Source organism: Oryctolagus cuniculus, chromosome 2 (assembly GCF_964237555.1).
Source record: "Oryctolagus cuniculus chromosome 2, mOryCun1.1, whole genome shotgun sequence".
Taxonomy (NCBI): domain Eukaryota; kingdom Metazoa; phylum Chordata; class Mammalia; order Lagomorpha; family Leporidae; genus Oryctolagus; species Oryctolagus cuniculus.
Genome location: NC_091433.1, coordinates 110281112 through 110302733, shown reverse-complemented (window position 1 = coordinate 110302733; position 21622 = coordinate 110281112). Strand labels below are relative to the sequence as shown.

The following is a 21622-nucleotide window of genomic DNA, read 5'->3' as shown; positions in this document are numbered from 1 at the left end:
GGGGTTTCTGTAGGTTTCAAGCCTGGCCTGGGTGTGCGCAGAGATCCTCTCTTGGGCAGAGAGACTGTGTATTGGCCTTTGAAAGAATAGACCCTTGGTCACCAGCCTGTGTTTATCATCGCTGAGTGTGATGGCTTCAACATGGGAGCACATTTTTTACCCCCCAAAACCAGAGGAACAAATGTTTTCCATTAACAAAGAACCAAAGACATTATCCAGGCCCTTGAATGTGGTGTGTGTGTGTGTGTGTGTGTGTGTGTACATGAACGCCCTCTTCTTTGTCTGTGAATCTGGCTGTTGTGGTCATAGCTGTGTCTGGCCACCTGATGGTGACCCTGCCTTTCTCTTTCACTTCCCTCCAGTTTGTGCCTCTCCTTTCTCTATGTCCCTAGTCTAGGAAATAAGGGACACTTCAGTGAGTTCCGGAGTAGTCCTACAGAAGAGGAAGAACCCAGAAGGAAGTTCACAGGCACTTAGCATCAAATGAAAATTGAAAGTGCTCTGGAGAAGAGTGTGGCATACAGGAAACACAAAGCAATGTATGACCTCTTTGTCCCTCCACCTAGAGTTTCTAACTGGGGGCGGTTCTGAGGAAAATTCTGATACATGCAATTGCTTCATATATTAAAAATGCCACGCTCTGTGCTTTACAATAAAAAAAAAAAAAAAAGCATGTGTTGGGGAGGAGGGGTTGGAAAGGGGAGTGAGTTCCCATAAAAGAGGCACGGCTCTGTGCCTCTTATGTCTACATCAATTAGTCTTAAATTAATCCACATAACTGCATGCATTACTGTCATGGGCTGCAGGTCAGGACCTGGCTCATGAGAAGGGCGGCACGAGGAGACGTTGGGCCGCTGCAGGGGCTGGCATCCTCAGAGCCTAGGTGTGTTGACCAACAAGTGGTCTCTGCACTGCAGCATCCCCTGGGCCTAGGATGTACATCTTTCTGGAGTTAGTAGCTTCCCCGGCCTTTACGAGGGAAGGTGGGCTGCCGGGAAGCCTGGAAAGCCTGCTGACTGACACAGGATCTAAGAGGTCTGTAGGAGAGAGAGGCTGTGTATCCGGAGCTCTGCTTCTAAGCTGCCTGAGAAAGCTAACAGGGACTTTGCCTCTGCTTTCAGGAAAAGGCCTTCTGCCTAGAAGACAGCTTTGTTGATCTGTTTTTGTCTCGGACTCCCTTCCATTCACCTGACAGGCACAAGTCAGTTTAGTTTTGGGGGTTTTCAGATCTTACTCACTGGGAGACTGAGTGGGTGAATTAGATCCAGACGCATTTGATTCTATAAGGAACCTTGGTGCTGGACTGTAGGCTGAAAGCCTGGTCATATCACTCCATGAACTTGGCATTGCAGTGATTTCCCTGTACTGATTCAAGCAGGCATCGACTCTTCATTCTTGTGCTCCTAATGCTGAATACGAGCTCTATAACTATGTGTTAGCCATTGAAGGGATGGAAATAATGTTGATATTCCTGAGTGTGGGAGCTGTATGTGGGTCTCAGGGATTTCCATCCCCAAGCTGTGGCACAGATTTGTGTGTGTGTGTGTGTGTTTTAAATAACATTATTCTTTTCAAAGATTTTTAAAATTTATTTGAAAGGCGCAGTTACAGAGAGGAAGGGGGGGGGGTTCTTCCATCTGCTGGTTCACTCCCCAAATAGCCACAATGGCCAGAGCTGAGCCAATCCGAACCCAGGAGCCTGGAGCTTCTTCCGGGTCTCCCACGTGGGTGCAGGGGCCCAAGAGCTTGGTCCATCTTCCACTGCTTCCCCAGGCCATAGCTGAGAGCTGGATCAGAAGAGGAGCAGCCAGGACTTGAACTGGTGCCCATATGGGATGCTGACCCTGCAGGTGGTGGCTTTCTCTGCTGTATCACAGCGCTGGCCCCCCAGATTTGCATTTCGATCACTGAAGGCAGGTGGTCAGTGTGGGACCAGGCAGGTGAATTTTTTGAGCCTTGTGGAACTCCGGTAGGGCATGGGGACAGGGACCGTGAAGCCTGAGAGGTCAGAAAGTTGGCAATGGTCAAGGGTGTTAGGAGGGATCTGAGAAGTGAGCTGGCTGAATACTTACAGGGAATGGTCACCACCATGAAGGAAATCAGGAAATCAAAATGGCCCATACCAGGAAAGGGATGTCACAGGTGCAGGAAGTGTCTGGAGGGTAGAGCCCAAGGCCTGGTGTTGGCCAAAAATATTGTAATGCCCAAAGCTGTATGAAGAACAAGACAGAATTTAGGTGGAACTGTCGCTACTTTTCTGGCTGACTTTCATTTTTGCTTCCTTGAAAAATTGAGATTTTTCTAAGCTAAAGGCCCAGGGGTGAGAGAGCAGATTTGTAACAGGCTGGTGCAGAGGGCAGCCAGGGTAGAAGCAGCCACATCTCATGTGTTTCTCCCCCAACCCCGACAACAAAGGTCAAGAAGTCCTCGGCTAGGCAGAATGCAGGTTACAGTGTGAAACTGCGGAAGTAATGGTCCGGACACAGTAAGACATTTCAAATGAAAACCTAGAGGCTTGACACTATTTTTTATAGTGTGAAGCACAAGAGTTCCTGCCTCGAAGTAAGGAAGCTGAGTGGAACCCATGCATTTTTACTGCGTTTAGTGCACATCAGCATTTAGGGAGACGCTGGTCAGTGATGAAGCTGCTCCTGGCCCGGATGCTGCTACTGAGCCTCAAGACTAGCCCTTGCCCTCAGGAAGCTGACAGGTACTGGTTAGGAGGGGACTCCCACGAGGAAAACTCCCCTAAGCTGCACAATCTCCAGGACCCAACTTCTGGTTCTTGCTGTTGATCAGGAATAGGAGCCTAAACCTCTGGACAGTGGGAGAGTCTCCAAAGTGAAAACAGTGCCTGCCTATGGTCACCTTCTTTGTCGCATGATCTTTGTAAACACTTGTTTTTTATATTGTCTTTATTTGAAAGGCAGAAGGAGATCTGTCCGCTGGTTCATCCCCAAATGCCTGTAGTAGCCAGAACTGGGACAGGCTGAAGCTGTGAGCCAGCAGCTCAATCTGGATTTGCCACATGGGTGGCAGGGAGCCAACTACTTGAGCCGTCACCTGCTGCCTCCTGGGGTGGGTATTAACAGCAGGCTGGAATCCCGAGAACTGGAACTTGAACTCGGGTGCTCCTCTGTGGGAGGCAGGTGTCCCAAGTGGTACTTTAACTGCTATGCCAAATGCCTGTTCTGGTCCCACGATCTTGCTTTCACTGTTCTGGGATTCACGTCCGTCTCTAATAGGTGACCAGCCTTGTAGTGAGCTGGCACAGCGTAGTGGTTGAGAACAAGGCAGAGCTCATGGTGTTTGGTGACTAGGGTTTACTATCTCCAAGACCAAGTCAACCAACCTTCCTAAGCCTCAGTTTCTTATTCTGTAAACTGGGTGTAATAACAATAATTTGTACTCCATAAGACTATTATAAATATTAAATGAAATAATTTATCATAGCTTATCATCTTATAGTAGATAACTATAAAACCATTTTGCTTTAAGAAGCATTTTGTGGGGCTGGTGTTGTGCCATTGCTTGTGCCGTTGCTTGTAACACTGGCATCCTGTATGGGCACTGGTTTGGGTCCGTTTCCAATCCAGCTCCCTGCTAATTGCCTGGGAAAAGCCGCGGAGGATGGCCCAAGTGTTTTGGCCCCTGACATCCAAGTGGGAGACCCAAATGAAGCTCCTGGCTCCTGGCTTTGGCCTGGCCCAGCTTTGGCCATTGTGGTCATTTGGGGAGTGACTCAGAGGATGGAAGATATCTACCCTCCTCCCCACGGTCTCTCTGTCTCTGTCTTTCTCTGTAACTTTGACTTTAAAATAAATAAGCAAAATTTTTAAAGATTTTATTTATTTATTTGAGAGGTAGAGTTACAGATAGTGAGAGGGAGAGACAGAGAGAAAGGTCTTCTTTCCATTGGTTCACTCCCCAGATGTGCCATTCTAAAGCCAGGATCCAGGAGCTTCTTCTAGGTCTCCCATGCAGGTGCAGGGGCCCAAGCACTTGGGCCATCTTCTACTGCAGTCCACAGCAGAGAGAGCTGGATCGGAAGTGGAGCAGCCAGGTCTCAAACCGGTGCCCATATGGGATGCTGGTGCTTCAGACCAGGGCGTTAACCCGCTGCACCACAGGGCCGGCCCCCTGCAAATCTTTTTTAAAAAAGAGTTTACATATTTATCTTCCTATTTTTCTGAATGTCATCATGTGAGCAGAAATGCAGTGTGCCGGAAAGTGCAAGCGCAGTTGGTGGTCTCAGTGCAAAGTGTGTAGTATGGATAACTGAGAGCTGCCTGCACGCATAGCACTTAAGAAGATGAGTCATGAATTTAATGAATAGTGAATAATGTCAAAGCTTTAGGAAAGGAAAGGAAATCCTGACTCACGCTTGACTGCAGCAGTTTTCGGTTTGATATAATCTCAAGGGAAAATAATTTCTGCACAAGGAGTCAGATTCTTGGGTCACTGCCAGAGCAAAGAAGCCTGAAGTGCAGCAGAGAAGCAGTGGTGTCAGAAGCGCTGAAAGCCCGCCTAGAGATAGAGGAGAGGACTCCAAAAAGCTCATGGGAAAAGATGCATTCATTTTGGTTATAAACAGTTTTGAAATCCTTGTGTAGTTTTTTCATAAAATGCATCTCCCATGAACTTGTCGAATACCCCTGGCCTGTTCTTGCCTCTCCCAGAAGACAACCCGTGTCTGTCCCCTGTCTTGGGCCATGTGTCATTTTTTATCCTTATGATGGGATGCACCTGTTCCCATGCTACACTTGGGCACTGACACAGCTAGGAAACTCTAATGAGCAGCAGTGTGGCTCAGTGAAAGCCTCTTTAGTACTCAAGGTAGTGTCACACAGCAGGAGAAGAAGAAGAGGCGATGCCTGTGCTGGAGGGACTTAGCAGCTGCCTAGAATGGTGTCTCCAGGACACTGTTTCTTCCTTCTTTCTGTTTTCTTTTCTTCTGCCTCCCATTGACTGCATTCTTCAGTCTTGAGCTCCTAAGAAGGTGATTTTTAAAACCAGGAAGCTGAAGTTGAAAGAAAGAGGCAGAGGGGTGTGTGTGTGTGTGTGTGTGTATGCGTGTGCGTGCTGGGGCAAGGGCTTTTCTGTGCCTAGATAGAGGAGGGACGCTGATGTAGCCTGGACTCCACTCCCACTCTGGCCTTCTCCTAACTCCTAGCCTGGGCCCTGGGCCATCGCTGCCCATACCTGCCTCCTTGGGTGCAGTCTGTCCTGTCTGTTGCAGACAGAGCCTCCTGACCAAATGGGAGCCAGGTGGGGTCCACCGCTGTCTCTGCCAGGTGAGTTTAAGTTGTAGGTTTGAAGTTGAGGTGAGACCATTTATTGACTCTAGCTCTTGGGGATTTGGGATGAAAGCAAGGTGAAGTTCGTGAATCCGAAAGGGGTAGTGACATCTGTCCCTCCAAACACAATGCACTTACTGGTGTTTCTTCCCCAGTTATCTGTGGAAACAATCAATTAGAACATTTTTGGGACTGCAAATTCATGAGGACTTCAACAAATTAATAGAAAATGGAATTAAAAGGAATTTACTTTTGCATAACAATTTTTTGAAATCTATGCATAGATTTTTCATAATATGCATTTTCCATGAACTCTGTTGAGACTCCTCATGTGTATTCCCAGTTCTCCTGCTGTTTACTTTCTGAGATTTCTATAAATTCACATACATGTTAGCATAAGTCATTTTGTTAAAACTCAGTCATGAAGAATAAAGCATATTATCTCCCTTTTCACAAGTGAAGAAAGTGCAGTTAGATCACGGGTCCAGCTGACAGATCGCATTAGTGGCAGAAGAATAAAACACGGTGGAATAGGCTGGTGCCGAGGCTCACAAGGCTAATCCTCTGCCTGTGGCACCAGTACTCCGGGTTCTAGTCCTGGTTGGGGCGCTGGTTCTGTCCTGGTTGCTCCTTTTCCAGTCCAGCTCTCTGCTGTGGCCCGGGAAGGCAGTGGAGGATGGCCCAAGTGCTTGGGTCCTGTACCTGAATGGGAGACCAGGAGGAAGCACCTGGCTCCTGGCTTGGGATCGGCGCAGCGCGCCGGCCGTAGCAACCATTTTGGGGGGTGAACCAATGGAAGGAAGACCTTTCTCTCTCTCTCTCTCTCACTGTCTAACTTTGCCTGTCCAAAGAAAACAAACAAACAAACAAACAAACAAAAAAACTACGGTGGAAGGAAATCCTTGAGAAGAACAAAAGCAATAGGGGATGGAGGGTGTTGTCACAGGGACCCTTTAGATGGGTTTATATCACTCTAAATAAAGAAGTGAGCATTCCTTTGAATTGTCTCCTACCTGGGTGTGGTATGCATTTCCCACAGTCATTGGTTTAAGATGGGGTGGGACCTGGCTTCCAGTAAAAAGTTTAGGGGTTGCTCATTCTCTCATTCTTCTCTTGGCCTGGTGTGGTGACGGGCAAGGTCCAGTGGTATACCTGGTTCCTGGCTAATTGTCTACAGTTAAGATAGCCTGTTCTTTCTTTTTAAAGATTTTATTTATTTATTTGAGAAGCAGAGTTATAGACAGAGAGAAGGAGAGACAGGGAGAGAGGTCTTCCATCTGTTGGTTCACTCCCCAAATGGCCACAATGGCCAGAGCTGGACTGATCTGAAGCCAGGAGTCAGGTGCTTCTTTTGGGTCTCTCACATAGGTACAGGGGCCCAAAGAGTTGGGCCATCTTCCACTGCTTTCCCAGGCCATAGCAGAGAGCTGGATCAGAAGAGGAGCAGCTGGGACACGAACTGGCACCCATATGGGATGCTGGCACCCATATGGGAGGCTTAGGCTACTCTGCCACAGCACCGGTCCCCAACAGCCAGTTTCTTTGTGAGATGAGACCACAGACAGTAAACCAACTGGGAATAAGCCCTCCTTTCCGGGATGGATGAGTTTGCATTGTAGAGTGCTGGCACTGCCACTGGAAGTGGCTCATCAGCTTCCTGCTTGCGCTAGCTGGGCCAGTACTTGCTTTGTTTCTTTTTTTTGTTTTTAAGATATATTTATTTATTTGTTTGTTTTTTAAAAAATATGTATTTATTTATTTGAAAGTCATAGTTACAGAGAAGCGGAGGCAGAGAGAGAGAGAGAGAGGTCTTCCATCCGCTTGTTCACTCCCCAGATAGCCACAATACCTGGGTCTGCGCCGATCTGAAGCCAGGAGCCAGGAGATTCTTTCTGGTGTCTCACACAGGTACAGGGACCCAAGGACTTGGGCCATCTTCCACTGCTTTCCCAGGCCATAGCAGGGTGCTGGATCGGAAGTGGAGCAGCTGGAACTTGAACCGGCACCCATAAGGGACTCCATCACTGCAGGTGGTGGCTTTACCTGCTGGCCCCTTCCTTTGTTTCTTGACTTGAAAATAAACATGTCTAACCCGTATAATGGATTTGTGAGCCCAGAGGGAGCTATTTTCCAAATCTCCCAACCACGTTCTTCTCATGCAGTCCCTAAGATTAGAGCCACTCCAAGGAACCTTCTTGGCACAAGGCTTTGAATGTCTCATTTCCTGGCTCTGCCTCCCAGTTTTGTCACACAGCATCAAGCCATGTTGCCATTATTTCTGCCCACCTTTGAAAAAATCAAGAGGTAACTTCAGAGAAAGTCTGTTGTCAGCGAGTCCAGGACAAACCTCGGGAAACCTGGGGAGTGTCAGGGAGGTGATCTGTTGGTGCCACTGTTTTGCAGATCGAATCCATTTACTACTTTGTGGTGGGGGATGTTCCTGAGAAAGCCAAGGAGCTTCTCCTGCAAAGAGCTTTGGAGATTCCGTGTCCAGTCTACACAGTGTCCTTCAATGCCAGAGGAGAAGGCACTATGGCTTTCCTAAAGGATCTGAGTGCCAAGACCCACAGCAGGTAGGCAGGAAACATGGTCTTGAGTGACAGCAAGGGATCGCTGCTTATACAGGATCAACAGTGGGTCTTAGATTCTTTGGGTTCTTCTTAACCCATCTGCTGCCTTGTTCTTCCCTTCTTTCCAATACAGCCTTTCTTCTCTGGGCATCTTTTCTTCTCTGTCTTGTGTCAGTCATGCCTGTTTATTTTCAGTAATTCTGAGGCTTTGCCATTTTGAGGGTCTGACCCGAGAGGAACTGCTATTCCCAGAGCTAGCCAGGTCCTAGAGATAGCAAAGGTCCTGCATAGGGTACGACTCCCATGTGCAAACCAGCCAATCCCAGAGCCTGCTCCCTCAGTACAGGCTGCCACACTCTCAGCCACTATCCTCCGCTCTAATCAAACAATTCTAGACAATCCTGCACCCCAAGGCCCACTGAGACTATTCAGATCAGCCAATCCTAACCCTGTGTTTTCTGCCTCACCTGTTCCTTCCAGTTGAAATCACCGTAAGGGCTGTGTCTCACCTCCATCCTCTACCTCCTGACCACAAGACCACTGCCCTGGTGTTTGCCTGTGTGGCCCCCTGTGGTACAGCCTGATCCTGCTCTTGAAATCTGTTAATCTGCTTGGGCTGCCCTAACAAAATGCCACAGGCTGGAGGTGGGGCACAAGCAACGGGAAATTAATTTCTCACACTGGTGGAGTCTTGGAAGTCCAAGATCAAGGCCAGTTGGGTTTCTGGTGAAGGCCATCTCTGTGGCTTGTAAACAGCTGCTTTCTCACTGTGTCCTCACGTGGTATGGAGAGAGAGAGAGAGGGAGCGCGCGTGAGCTCTTTGGTGTCTCATTCTCTTCATGTAAAGTTACTAATTCTGTGGATCAGAGTGCCCCCTGCCCACATTGTGGCCTCATTTAACCTTCACTGCTACTTCCCTTTAGGCCCTCTCCCCAAATATAGTCACATTGGGAATCAGGCCCCAACAGGAATTTTAAGTGGGAGACGCAATTCAGTCCATAGCAACGGTAAGTAATAAACTCTCTCTTCAATGGCAAAGTCCCCTGATGCGTTGGCTTCACCATAGCTGAATAATAATAAAGGCTGCATTTTCTTTTTTATTTATTTATTTATTTGACAGGTAGAGTTAGACAGTGAGAGAGAGAGAGAGAGACAGAGAGAAAGGTCTTCCTTCCATTGGTTCACTCCCCAAATAGCCGCTATGGCTGGCGCTGTGCCGTTCCGAAGCCAGGAGCCAGGAGCTTCCCCCTGGTCTCCCACGTGGGTGCAGGAGACCAAGCACTTGGGCCATCCTCCACTGCCCTCCTGGGCCACAGCAGAGAGCTAGACTGGGGCCGGCGCCGCGGCTCACTAGGCTAATCCTCCGCCTAGCGGTGCCGGCACACCGGGTTCTAGTCCCGGTCGGGGCGCCGGATTCTGTCCTGGTTGCCCCTCTTCCAGGCCAGCCCTCTGCTGTGGCCAGGGAGTGCAGTGGAGGATGGCCCAGGTGCTTGGGCCCTGCACCCCATGGGAGACCAGGAAAAGCACCTGGCTCCTGGCTCCTGCCATCGGATCAGCGTGGTGCACTGGCCGCAGCGCGCTGGCCGCGGCGGCCATTGGAGGGTGAACCAACGGCAAAGGAAGACCTTTCTCTCTGTCTCTCTCTCTCACTGTCCACTCTGCCTGTCAAAAAAAAAAAAAAAAAAAAAAAAAAAGAGAGCTAGACCGGAAGAGGAGCAGCTGGGACTAGAACCGGTGCCCATATGGGATGCTGGTGCTGCAGGCAGAGGATTAACCACGGCTCCTGCCCAAGGCTGCATTTTCAAGCATAAATTGCTCCCTTGGCTTGTATATGTGTGAACACATGGGTCTCTAGGGGAGAGAGGCCAGCTCCTTCTGTGGTTATATGGAGAACTGCCAAGTCCTCTCCCAAGTTAGTCTGTTGGAAACAGGGACAGGGTCTGCCCAGGGCACTTGTTCTCCAGTGTAGGCGCTCACTCACTGTAGGGCCCCGAGGAACCTGTTCTTGAGACGGAGGCCTGGGCTTCATCTTGGAGGGTGATTCCACCTAATAGGGGGAAGCTCCGGAATAGGCATGTTAGTCAGCCAGTGTGCGTAACTGCCCGGGGAGCTTCCTAGCAATGCAACGTCCATGGCCATAAGCCCAAGGTCTGAGGTGGTCCAGGAATCTTCATTTTTAACCTCTGGGGATCCTGAGGGCCACTGCTCTGGCCACTCTGAGAGCTCTGAGATTTTTTTTCCCTGTCAGGTACTTGGCTTCAATTCTGGGTTCCTGAGCCCCACAGAAGACACAAGGGGGTTCCCTGCCCCCCACCCCCTTTGCCTGTGGAGAGAGAAAAAGGCACAACGGGTAGGGCCACTTCTCTTGCTGGTCCTCTGCTCAGCTCTTGCTGGGGCACAGGAGTAATGACGTGCAAGAGAAGCTGCAGTTCTGCTACTGACTGAGATTGTGCGCTGCCTGGGGGTGAGTTTTGCAGAAAGGGAGGAGGTGTAGGCATGCCCTCCTGTGCATGCTGTGGGCCTTGCAAGCAAGCCCAGCCCACAGCCAGAGGTGGTCCCACCTGCTCCCCTCCCTGCCCAGGAGCTCCAAGGCTCCTGGGTGCTCTCCTGGTGTACTCTGGGCTTTGGGCCCTAGCTGAAAATAGTTATTGTCAATCTGGAAGTGGTGTGTCCTGGGAAGCTCAGCTCGTGGGAGGCTGCCTCAGCCTAGTGGCCTTCAAGCTGGACTGTGGCTCCTGTGTGCCTGAGGCTGTGTCTGGTGAAACCACCCATCTAGGACAGTGCTGCACTCCACAGACTCCAGAGAGCCTGTCCCACTGGTCATTTGCCTCAGCACCAGGGAAGCTGCATTAGCCAGAGGAAACTTCCAGCCGGTTCTGTTTTCTAACCTGGAGAACAGATCATAGAGTGGAAAGCACCAGGAGCCTTTGCACTCTTGTTGTGGGGCCTCCCAGGACAAACCTCACGCATTGGCCCTCATTGCAGGGCAAGGAGGCCATGGGAGGGAGGGAGGAGCTGGCTGTTTCTGCCCTCGATGAAGCTCCTATAGGAGGCGGGCGTGGCCAGGCTCAGAGTCCACTGCCCACAGGCTGTCTAGTTCGTTGCCGTGAAGTTCTTCTCCCAGTCTTACCTGAAACCTTTCAGAAGTAAGGCTGGGCTTTCTGTGGCTCTCATGAGCCTCCTAGGCCTCTGTTGTCATTTGTTTGCCCTTCTGTTCATCCCAAGCCGGGTTGCAAGATTTTCTGAGTTAGTGATGGGCAACAGGCAGAAGAGGAATTCCTCTGCACTCTCAAGACAATCTGAAGGAAGTGCCATGCTGTTATTTGCTTTCTGGATTCTAGTGACACGGCTTCGAGGCTGCAGCTTCGCCCATCACGCTGTGCGCTACGCTGGCGCTTGTACACACAAGTGCACACACGAGTGTACAGGGCATCCTGTTAAAGTGCATAGTCTGACTCAGCAGGTTCAGCTGGGGGCCTGGAAACGTGTATCTGTAAGCAGCTCACAGGCCATGCTGCTGCTGTGGCTGCTCCTTGGGCCACACTATGAGTAGGCAGGCCCCTAGAACTTGCCCACACAGGGGTTCTTTTCATTCATGCTTCAGCCTGAATCCTGGAGAAGTTCAAGTTGACTGAAGCCCGTCAGCAGTAGGCAGGTCAGCCAGTGCCGCTGGCCTTACCAGCTTTCAGCACTGAGCCTGTACTGCTAATGGGAGCTTTTGGGGCCCCTCATTATACTCCTGGCTTCTCAACACTGTGTTGACATGATGGAATTCTAGGAACAATAGAAATCAGGGCCGGCGCCGTGGCTCACTAGGCTAATCCTCTGCCTGCGGCGCTGGCACACCGGGTTCTAGTCCCGGTCGGGGCGCCGGATTCTGTCCCGGTTGCCCCCCTTCCAGGCCAGCTCTCTGCTGTGGCCAGGGAGTGCAGTGGAGGATGGCCCAAGTGCTTGGGCCCTGCACCCCATGGGAGACCAGGAGAAGCACCTGGCTCCTGCCATCGGATCAGCGTGGTGCGCCGGCCACAGAGTGCCAGCCGTGGCAGCCATTGGAGGGTGAACCAACGGCAAAAAGGAAGGCATTTCTCTCTGTCTCTCTCTCTCTCACTATCCACTCTGCCTGTCAAAAAAAAAAAAAAAAAAAAAAAAAAAAAAAGAAATCAGAGGAGTGCAGAAGCACAGGGTCAAGAACTGCCACTTGGTTGAGCTAATTACCCGCTAGTGAAAAGACATGTCATCAGTTAAAATCCGAAGTCACTCTCTGTATTCTTCTGCTTCTCTGTCGCTTATGGAAATGACAAGGCACAGGGAAGAGCAGTGGACACAACTAAGATTAAGATGCCCGTAAACACTTACATGTGTATTATAGCACTGTTCACAAGTGCCAAGATAGTGATCAACCGGGAAGCCCTTCGATGGATGAATGGGCAAAGAGAATGTGGTATATATGCACAGTGGAGTATTAGTCAGCCATAAAAAGGATCCAATCCTGTCATTGCAGAGACATGGAAGGAACTGGAGGACACTGTGTTATGTGAAATGAGTTAAGCACAGAAATACAAGCACTGCATGATCTCACTCAAAGGTGGAAGCCAAAGATGTCGATCTCATGGAAGCAGAGGATGAGTGCAATAGTGGTCCTCAGTGCCTGGGTACGGGGGAGAAGCTGAATAGGAGGAAGAATATTCTGCAGCACAGTAGGACAACTGTGCTCGACAGCGATTATATATTTCAAATAACTAGTAGAGAGGATTTTGAATGTTCCTAACACAAAGAGATGATGACTGTTTGGGGTGATGCTAATGCCAGTTACCCTGATCTGATTATTACACACCATACACATGTGTTAAAATGTCACACTGAGCTCCATAAATACTTAGGATTATTATGTGTTGGTTAAACATTTTTAAAAAATGCTTGGTCCCACAGAAGAGCCAATTCGCAGTCCCGGGAGAATTAGCAGTGTTGTGCAGATTCCTCTGCACCAGCCTCACGTTGAACTCATGTTGAACTTCATGTTTCAGATTCCACGCGTTTGCCGAGAGGTCAGAGTGTGTAGACTTTCCTGCGTCCCCCACGGAGGATGGTGACAGTGTGATTACTTGGAATTCCAGGAAACTGAAAGGAAAACTCCCTCCAGGTACCTGGAATCCAAAAGAGGCAGTGTGTATATCCTTAACAACCGTGATGCTTGTGTCATTAGAATGAAGTGTTGGGGTGGGCGTTTGGCGTAGCAGTTCAGACACCGTTGGGGCACTCACATTCCATATTGGAGTGCCTGGGTTCAGTCCCGACTCTGCTCCTGATTCCAGCTTCCTGTTAATGTAGACCCTGGGAGGTAGCAGGTGATGGCCCAAGTACCTGGGTCCCTATCACCCATGTGAGAGACCTGGGATGAGTCCCAGGCTCCCAGCTTCCCAGTCACTGTGGGCAGTTGAGGAGAGAACCAGAGCATGGGCGCACTCTCCCCTGCCCAGGCCTCCCTACCCTCTACCCACCCCGCCCCACATTCATTGCGTCTCAAACAACTTAAAAAAATTTTTTTTAAAAGACACAAAGTACTAGGTAGGGATTACCCGTCTCTTCATTATCAGTGTAGTACAAGGGCAGAATTAATGGAGGTTAATGGTGACTTTGTCAGCTTAGTCACCAAGCGTTGAGTTTATTGCCCAGGGAAATGGTCTAAGTGATGTGAGTTTACTGACTTGGGAATCTTTTGGAGATGTGGCCCGAGACGTGGCAATACCAGTGTTCGTTCAGGGCAGTGCAGATGAGCTCTGCTGCCTGGGTTAGCTGGGGGGTTGGCTGGGAGGCTGCCGTGAGGATGCCAGCAATTCTTGGGGCGGGGGTGGGGGCTTCTCTGCTGTGCTTCCTGTGATGAAAGTGGTACTTGTCGACTGACCTTCCTCCTTGTGAGGGCCAAGGCTGGCTGCACAGGAACCTTTAGGGGAGCTGGCTGAACTTCCCCTTTTTATCCAGGCACAGAGAATGAGGTCACAAAGTCCGCGAGAGGTAGGGCTCTGACTCAGGAGTTTACTCAGAAAGCCGAGAGATGGGAGTTTGTTTGGAGCTGATGAGTTTGCCGAAGACAATGAATAAATACCAGCGCAAAAAGGAAGGAAGCAAGCTACTGTCTGATGGTTAGGTGCTGTGGCCCGGCGGACGGTTAGGACTCTGAGTAAGCCCTCCCCACCTCCACACACCTGCTTATTTCTTGTTCTTAGAGCTCCAGCGTCATAGTAAGGCAGGGATGACTCTTTGAGGGTAGAGAAGCTACAGCACGTAGCAGCTTGAAAGATCCCTCTGCATACACAGTGAGGTTGCGGAGGCTCCCAGGAGAAGCGCACTGGGACTGAAAGGAGGCAGTCGCACTACCAGGCCAGCTTGTCCGATGGAGATAAAGACAAGCGTTTGGGTTCTGAAGCCTATTCGTGACACCTGCTTTATAGATTCAGGGTCATATTGTCCCGGAGGACAGCATGGGAGAGGGTCCTGTGCAGATAACGGGCACTTCTTTAGGTAACTGACATCTATCTCGAGGGGATTTGAGAAAGTGCCAATTGATAAGCAAGATTTGTGTTCATCTAAGAAAAAAATCAATTCAAGATGTTTGCGGGCCGGCGCCGCGGCTCACTAGGCTAATCCTCCGCCTTGCGGCGCCGGAACACCGGGTTCTAGTCCCAGTCGGGGCGCCGGGTTCTAGTCCCAGTCGGGGCGCCAGATTCTGTCCCGGTTGCCCCTCTTCCAGGCCAGCCCTCTGCTGTGGCCAGGGAGTGCAGTGGAGGATGGCCCAAGTGCTTGGGCCCTGCACCCCATGGGAGACCAGGATAAGTACCTGGCTCCTGCTTTCGGATCAGCGCGGTGCGCCGGCCGCAGCGTGCTGGCCGTGGCGGCCATTGGAGGGTGAACCAACGGCAAAAGGAAGACCTTTCTCTCTGTCTCTCTCTCTCACTGTCCACTCTGCCTGTCACAAAAAAAAAAAAAAAAAAAGATGTTTGCCATGCTTATTGAAAGAAAGTTATAAGATTAAGCCTAGGGGCTGGCGCTGTGGTGGAGCTGGTAAAGCTGCCATCTTCAGTGCCGGCATCCCATACGGACGCTGGTTCAAGTCCAGGCTACTCCACTTCTGATTCAGCTCTGTGCTATGGCCTGGGAAAGCAGTAGAAGATGGCCCCAGTCCTTGGGCCCCTGCACCCTTGTGGGAGACCCAGAAGAATCTCCTGGCTCCTGGCTTTGGATCGGTGCAGCTCCACCCATTGTGGCCACCTGGAGAGTGAACCAGTGGATGGAAGACCCCTCACTCTCTCTCTCTGTAACTCTGTCTTTCAAATAAATAAATAAATCTTAAAAAAAAAAAAAAAGGATTAAGCCTAGTGGGTAATGATTCAATCAGGTAAAGAATGTGAGATGTTACCAGTTCCCCTTGGCATGCCATCACTGTAAATGAGGTTTAATTTTATTCTATTTATTCCATGGTGTTTTACTCCATTTTCTGCGCCTATCCCAGAATACCTGAGACTGTATGATTTATAAGGAACGGAGATTCATTTGGCTCACAGCTCTGGAAGCTGACAAGTCTAAGAGCCTGGTGCCGGAATCTGGCAGGGGCCTTCAACCCGTGTTATCTCATGGCAGAAGGCAAGAGAGGGTGGAAAAGAGGGAGCAAGAAAGGGCCAAACTCACTTTTGTAGCAAATCAAACAAATCCACTCCTGTGATACAGGCATTCCTGAGGCCAGGGCCTCGTGATCTAACCACTTCTTACTAGGCCTCAGTTCCCAACACTGATGCACCAGGGACTCAGTTTCCAACACATGAATTCCGGAGAACACTTCAAAATTACAGCACTCGGCGATTGAGTCATAAAGGAAACTGGATCTGGCTGCAGAACTTAGCACTTCCAGCAGCTACCATCTTCCCCACCCTGTGAAGCATACAAATTACATTACAGATAAAAACATTTTTCTTAGAATGAAACGCTCCGCAGGAGTTGCCATTCTAAAGCCATTACAGTGATCACATGATTTGAATTCGAGAGGAGAGTCTCCAATACCGCATATGCAATCTCCTCTCCTCCATCCATCACGATGTCCTAGAAACGCCAGCGTTCAAAGCCTTCCTTCCCTTCCCACTCAGAAACTGTCCCGAAATCTTTGACGGACTCCTGTGGTTTCCCACCTCACCTGGGCCTCAGAGGCAGCTCTCTGACCCTCCCCGATCCACTCCTTCTCCCCATTGTCTTGTCAGCTTTATCAGTGTCAGCTCCCTCAGGTCAGTCTGCAGTTTGGGTGGGGGTTCTCCTCAGGGGGTGATTTTGCCTCCTGTTGTATATAAAGTAGAAGCTATGGAGTGAGTGGCTGGAGAAGCATTTCTCAAACGACTCACCTGGAAATCTGAAAGAAATTCCCTGCTGTTACTGACTTTCTGGATTCTAGCTTTCAGAGGACAAACTTACCATTAGCCCATGCTGTGCAACAATGCAAAAAAAAAATATATATATATATACTCTGTCATCAAGATAAAGAATATTTATAAAAATTATAGTAAGAGGTATATAATATAAAATGTATTATCTTACCCATTTAAAAAAAAAAAAAACCTTTATTTGAAAGGCAGAGAAACAGAGAGAGGAAGAGAGAGAAGGAGAGAGAGAGAGTGCTCCCATCTGCTGGTTTGCTTCCAAAATGCCTGCGATGCCCAGGGCTGAACTGGGACTGGAGCCAGGAGCCAGAAGCCAGGAGCTCAATCCAGGTCTCCCATGTGGGTGGCAGGAACCCACTGATTTGAACCATCACTGCTGCTTCCCAGGGTCTGCACTGGCAGGAAACTGGAGTCAGGAGCCAGAGCCAGGAAGTGAGCCCAGGCATTCCAAGTGGGACATGGCATCTTAACTGCTAGGCTGAACCTCTGCTCCCTATTGACCACTTCTGAGAGCAGATTTCAGTAGAGTTCCCTGTATTCACATTACTGTGACTACCCTGTAACTCTGGAAAACTTTCTATCTCCTCAAATTAAAATTCTATACTCATGAAACAAGAACTTTCCATGGCTTGCATAGCAAAATGCCCGAGACTGGGTAATTTATAAGGAATAAAAATTTGTTTCTCAGGGTTTTGGAGCCTGCCAAGTCCTAGATCAGGCGCCAACAGATTTAGTGTTTGCTGAAAGCATGCTCTCTGCTTCCAAGATGGCACCTTGTTGGCTGAGTCCCCTGCAGGGCAGAACGCCTATGTCCTCACGCGGCAGAAGAAATGGACAGGCAAAACTGGGTGCTACTTTCAGCCTCTTATTATTATTATTATTATTATTATTATTATTGACAGGCAGAGTGGACAGTGAGAGAGAGACAGAGAGAAAGGTCTTCCTTTGCCATTGGTTCACCCTCCAATGGCCGCCGCGGCTGGCGCGCTGCAGCCGCCGCACTGAGCTGATCCGAAGGCAGGAGCCAGGTACTTATCCTGGTCTCCCATGGGGTGCAGGGCCCAAGCACTTGGGCCATCCTCCACTGCACTCCCAGGCCACATCAGAGAGCTGGCCTGGAAGAAGGGCAACCAGGACAGAATCCGGCACCCCGACTGGGACTAGAACCCGGTGTGCCGGCGCTGGAAGGCGGAGGATTAGCCTAGTGAGCCACGGTGCCGGCCCAGCCTCTTCTATAAGAACACTAATCCGCTCCCAAAGTGGAGCCCCTGTGATTTAACTACTTCCCCAAAGGCCTCACCTCTTAACACTCTCACACTGGGTTTTATTACTTTCCAGCATGCATTCAAACCGTACCACCTTGTTTCCCTTCCCCTGAGCCCTGGCCGCCTCCACTGTGCTTTCTGTCTCTGATTTTATTTATTTATTTATTTATTTATTTATAGGCAGGCAGAGTTAGTGAGAGAGAGACAGAGAGAAAGGTCTTCCTTTTTCCGTTGGTTCACCCCCGAAATGGCCGCCATGCTGGCTTGCTGTGCGGATCTGAAGCCAGGAGCCAGGTGCCTCCTCCTGGTCCCCATGCAGGTGCAGGGCCCAAGCACTTGGGCCATCCTCCACTGCCTTCCCGGGCCACAGCAGAGAGCTGGACTGGAAGAGGAGCAACCGGGACTAGAACCCGCTTTGCAGGTGCCACAGGCAGAGGATTAGCCAAGTGAGCCGCGGCACCTGCCTCTGTCTCTGATTTTGACTACTTCTAGGCATGTCATAAGTAAGAGGACTCAAACAGTACTGGCTTATTTCACTTGGTGTAGTGTCCTCAAGGTTCATCTATGCGGTAGCATATTTGAGAATTTACATCCCTTTTAAGGCTGAATATACTCCATAGTATGTGTAAACCAAATTTTCTTTACCCAGTGAGCACTTGGGTTGCTGCCATCTTTTTGTGATTGAGAATAATACTGCCTAGTGCACAGTGTACACATATCTCTGTGAGATCCTGATTTCTGTTCTTTTGCATATATACTCAGAAGGGGAAGTTTTAAATCATGTATGGTGATTCTATTTTCAATTTTTTGAAGGAACCTCCCTCCTGTTTTCCATAGCAACTATACCATTTTGCATTCCCACCAACAGTGTACAATTGTCCGACATTCTCACCAACACTTGTTATTTTCTTTATTTGGGATAATAGCCATCCTAATGAGTGTGAGGTGGTATCTAGATCATTATGGCTTTGATTTGCACCCCCCAATCATTAGTGATGTTGAGCATCATTTCACATGATGGTTAGAATAAGTTTTTTTCAAAAAAAATCAAGATTAATACAAAAATCCACAATGATCATATTGCAATTTTAAATAAAGACAGGCTCCAACAGTGCTATTTGAGGTCATCTTAGACCTGAACCAATAGGGAAAAAAAATCTATGGCTGTCTATACAAAGGGACTTCAAAAAATTCATGGAAAATGGAATTAAAAGACAGTTACATTTTGGTGCAAAAAGGTTTTGAAATTTCTGAATATGGGCTGGCGCCGTGGCTCACTAGGCTAATCCTTCGCCTAGCGGCGCCCGCACACCAGGTTCTAGTCCCGGTTGGGGCGCCGGATTCTGTCCCGGTTGCCCCTCTTCCAGGCCAGCCCTCTGCTGTGGCCAGGGAGTGCAGTGGAGGATGGCCCAGGTGCTTGGGCCCTGCACCCCATGGGAGACCAGGAGAAGCACCTGGCTCCTGCCATCGGATTAGCGCGGTGCGGCGGCCGCAGTGCGCTGGCCGCGGCGGCCATTGGAGGGTGAACCAATGGCAAAGGAAGACCTTTCTCTCTGTCTCTCTCTCTCACTGTCCGCTCTGCCTGTCAAAAAAATAAAAAAAAAAAAAACAACGAAATTCCTGAATATGAAGTCTTCAAAATTTCCTGGAAAATGCATATGATACAAGACAATGCAAGGATTTCAGAAATTCCTGTACCGAAATAGAATTATCTATTTTTTAAAGATTTATTTATTCATTTGAAAGTCACAGTTACACACAGAGAGAAGGAAAGGCAGAGAGGGGGAGAGAGAGGTCTTCCATCTGCTGGTTCACTCCCCAATTGACCGCAACGACCAGAGCTGTGCAGATCTGAGGCCGGGGGCAAGGAGCTTCTTCTGGGTTTCCCACGTGGGTGCAGAGGCCCAAGGACCTGGGCCATCTTCCACTGCCTTCCCAGGCTATAGTAGAGAGCTGGATTGGAAGTGGAGCAGCTGGGACTCGAACCAGCACCCATATGGGATGCCGACACTGCAGGCAGTGGCCTTACCTGCTATGCCACAGTGCCAGCCCCTACATTATCTTTTAATTCCATTTTCCATGAACTTTTTGAAGTACCCTGAACATGTTTTTATTTATTACTTTTTTTCTTTTTTTAAAAAGATTTATTTATTTATTTGAAAGTTAGAGTTACATAGAGAGAGGAGAGGCAGAGAGAGAGAGGTCTTCCACCCATTGGTTCACTCCCCAATTGGCTGCAGTGGCCAGAGCTGCGCCCATCCGAAGCCAGGAGCCAGGAGCTTTCTCTGGATCTCCCACGCGGCTGCAGGGGCCCAAGGACTTGGGCCATCTTCTACTGCTTTCCTAGGCCACAGCAGAGAGCTGGATTGGAAGAGGAGCAGCCGGGACTAGAACCAGCGCCCATATGGGATGCTGGCACTTCAGGCCAGGGTATTAACCCGCTGCACCACAGCGCCGGCCCCAATTTATTTATTATTTTTAATGATTAATTTTTCCAGGCTACTAAAGTGGTTTTGAAGATTGAAATAGACATATTACAACCCACAGATTATCTTAAGTTTAGTTATTTGAAGAGGACATTCATATCTCTTGCTATGGTTTTATATTTGTCAAACATAATTCAAAGTTCTTTCTCTCCTTTGATGTAACTGACAATTCTCAGCTGAAAATGAGACAGGAAAATAAATAGATTTTGAAAATACTTAATTGATGAATTTGCTTTTATCAAAAACAGGGAAATAAAATTATCATCAATTGTTTGGTATAAATAAAATATTTAAGTTTAAAATAATGTAAATTTTAAATCTTAATATTCTCCCTTTGCAATTTCTCAGTATTCTTTTCAATTAGTTTCATGCTCTGGAAAATAACCATTCAACATGTATGTATATATGTAGGGGGGGTTATGTTTTTCTCCTTTGCTCTCAGCTCTGCATGGCACTGCTCACATGGTCCTTCCCCGCCTTCCAGCTCCCCTCCATCACTTTTCCACATGCACTGTGCTTTATGGTCCCGTCTAAACATCTGCTGTCTCCTGAGGACATTGGCTCTAGTTAGAGCCGTCAAAGATGCCTCTCCTCCTCTCTGTTGGGGTGTCTCCTCTTCTGTATAGACCTTGTCTTTCTGGAAGCCTTCTCTAACCTGCTTCTCTTCTCTGCCTTTTCAGACTGCTTGTGGAGGCATCTGCTGTAACATATGAGCTGTAGACAGGACAGTCTCATTTTTTTTAAAGGTTATTTATTTGAAAAGCAGAGTTACAGAGTGATAAAAAGACACACACACACACACACACACACACATACATCTTCCATCCACTGGTTCAGTCCCCAAATGGCCATAACATCCAGGACTGAGCCAGGCCAAAGCCAGGCGCTAGGAGCTTTCTCCAGGTCTCCCACCTGGATGCAGGGGCCCAAGCACTTGGACCATCCTCCACTGATTTCCTAGGTACATTGGCAGGGAGCTGGATCGAAAGTGGAGCAGCCAAGACTTGAACCAGCACCCATATGGGATTTGGGCACTGCAGGCTGGGGCTTTAACCCACTGAACCATAGCACTAGCCCCCAGGACAATCCCTTTTGAGAAGGGTCCAGAAACCAAAGCAGGCAAGAATCTCTGTTCACAAATCCTGATATGCTAGATAGATCAATTAAACATTTCATAATGATATTTTATTTTTTTCTTGGCCTCACCCATGTTTCCTTAAACACCAGCAGAAAATGAGCAGATTTTCATTGCTCCTCCTTGCTGGGCATTTCCCTGAGGGCAGGCAGCACAGAATAATGACAAATGAAAAGTGGGTGGCGGGGGAGCATATCTCATAATATTTCACAACATGATCTCAGCCATCCACGTATCCTGAAGAAAATCACTGTTTCTAGAAAGGAACAACTTCTTACTTGAAGAGCGGGTGGGACTACAATGTCGCTGGCCTGTACTGAGTGGGTCATAACCCCAAGCAGTGTGTCTGAACCCGGGCACTGGGTCATCTCCTCCTCTTTCACTTCTGAGGATGACTTCCTGCCTTGAAGATTCCACTTCCTCCCAGCGCAGGTCCATCCCATCCAGGA

At 49.0% G+C, this 21622-nt stretch overlaps 1 protein-coding gene across 5 annotated transcripts in view; it reads left to right on the top strand.

Moving 5' to 3' along the window:
- VWA3B (von Willebrand factor A domain containing 3B) overlaps positions 1-21622 on the top strand; it is a 275082-nt gene that overhangs the window by 33006 nt on the left and 220454 nt on the right. For all 5 annotated transcript variants that reach the window (XR_007915479.2, XR_007915488.2, XM_051835635.2 and 2 more), the window contains exons 6-7: positions 7701-7870; positions 12892-13007. Coding sequence is in view for 3 of the 5 variants with exons in the window: in XM_051835635.2 (XP_051691595.2) it covers positions 7701-7870; positions 12892-13007 (286 nt within the window). In the remaining 2 variants the exon portion in view is untranslated. The remainder of the gene's footprint in view (positions 1-7700; positions 7871-12891; positions 13008-21622) is intronic.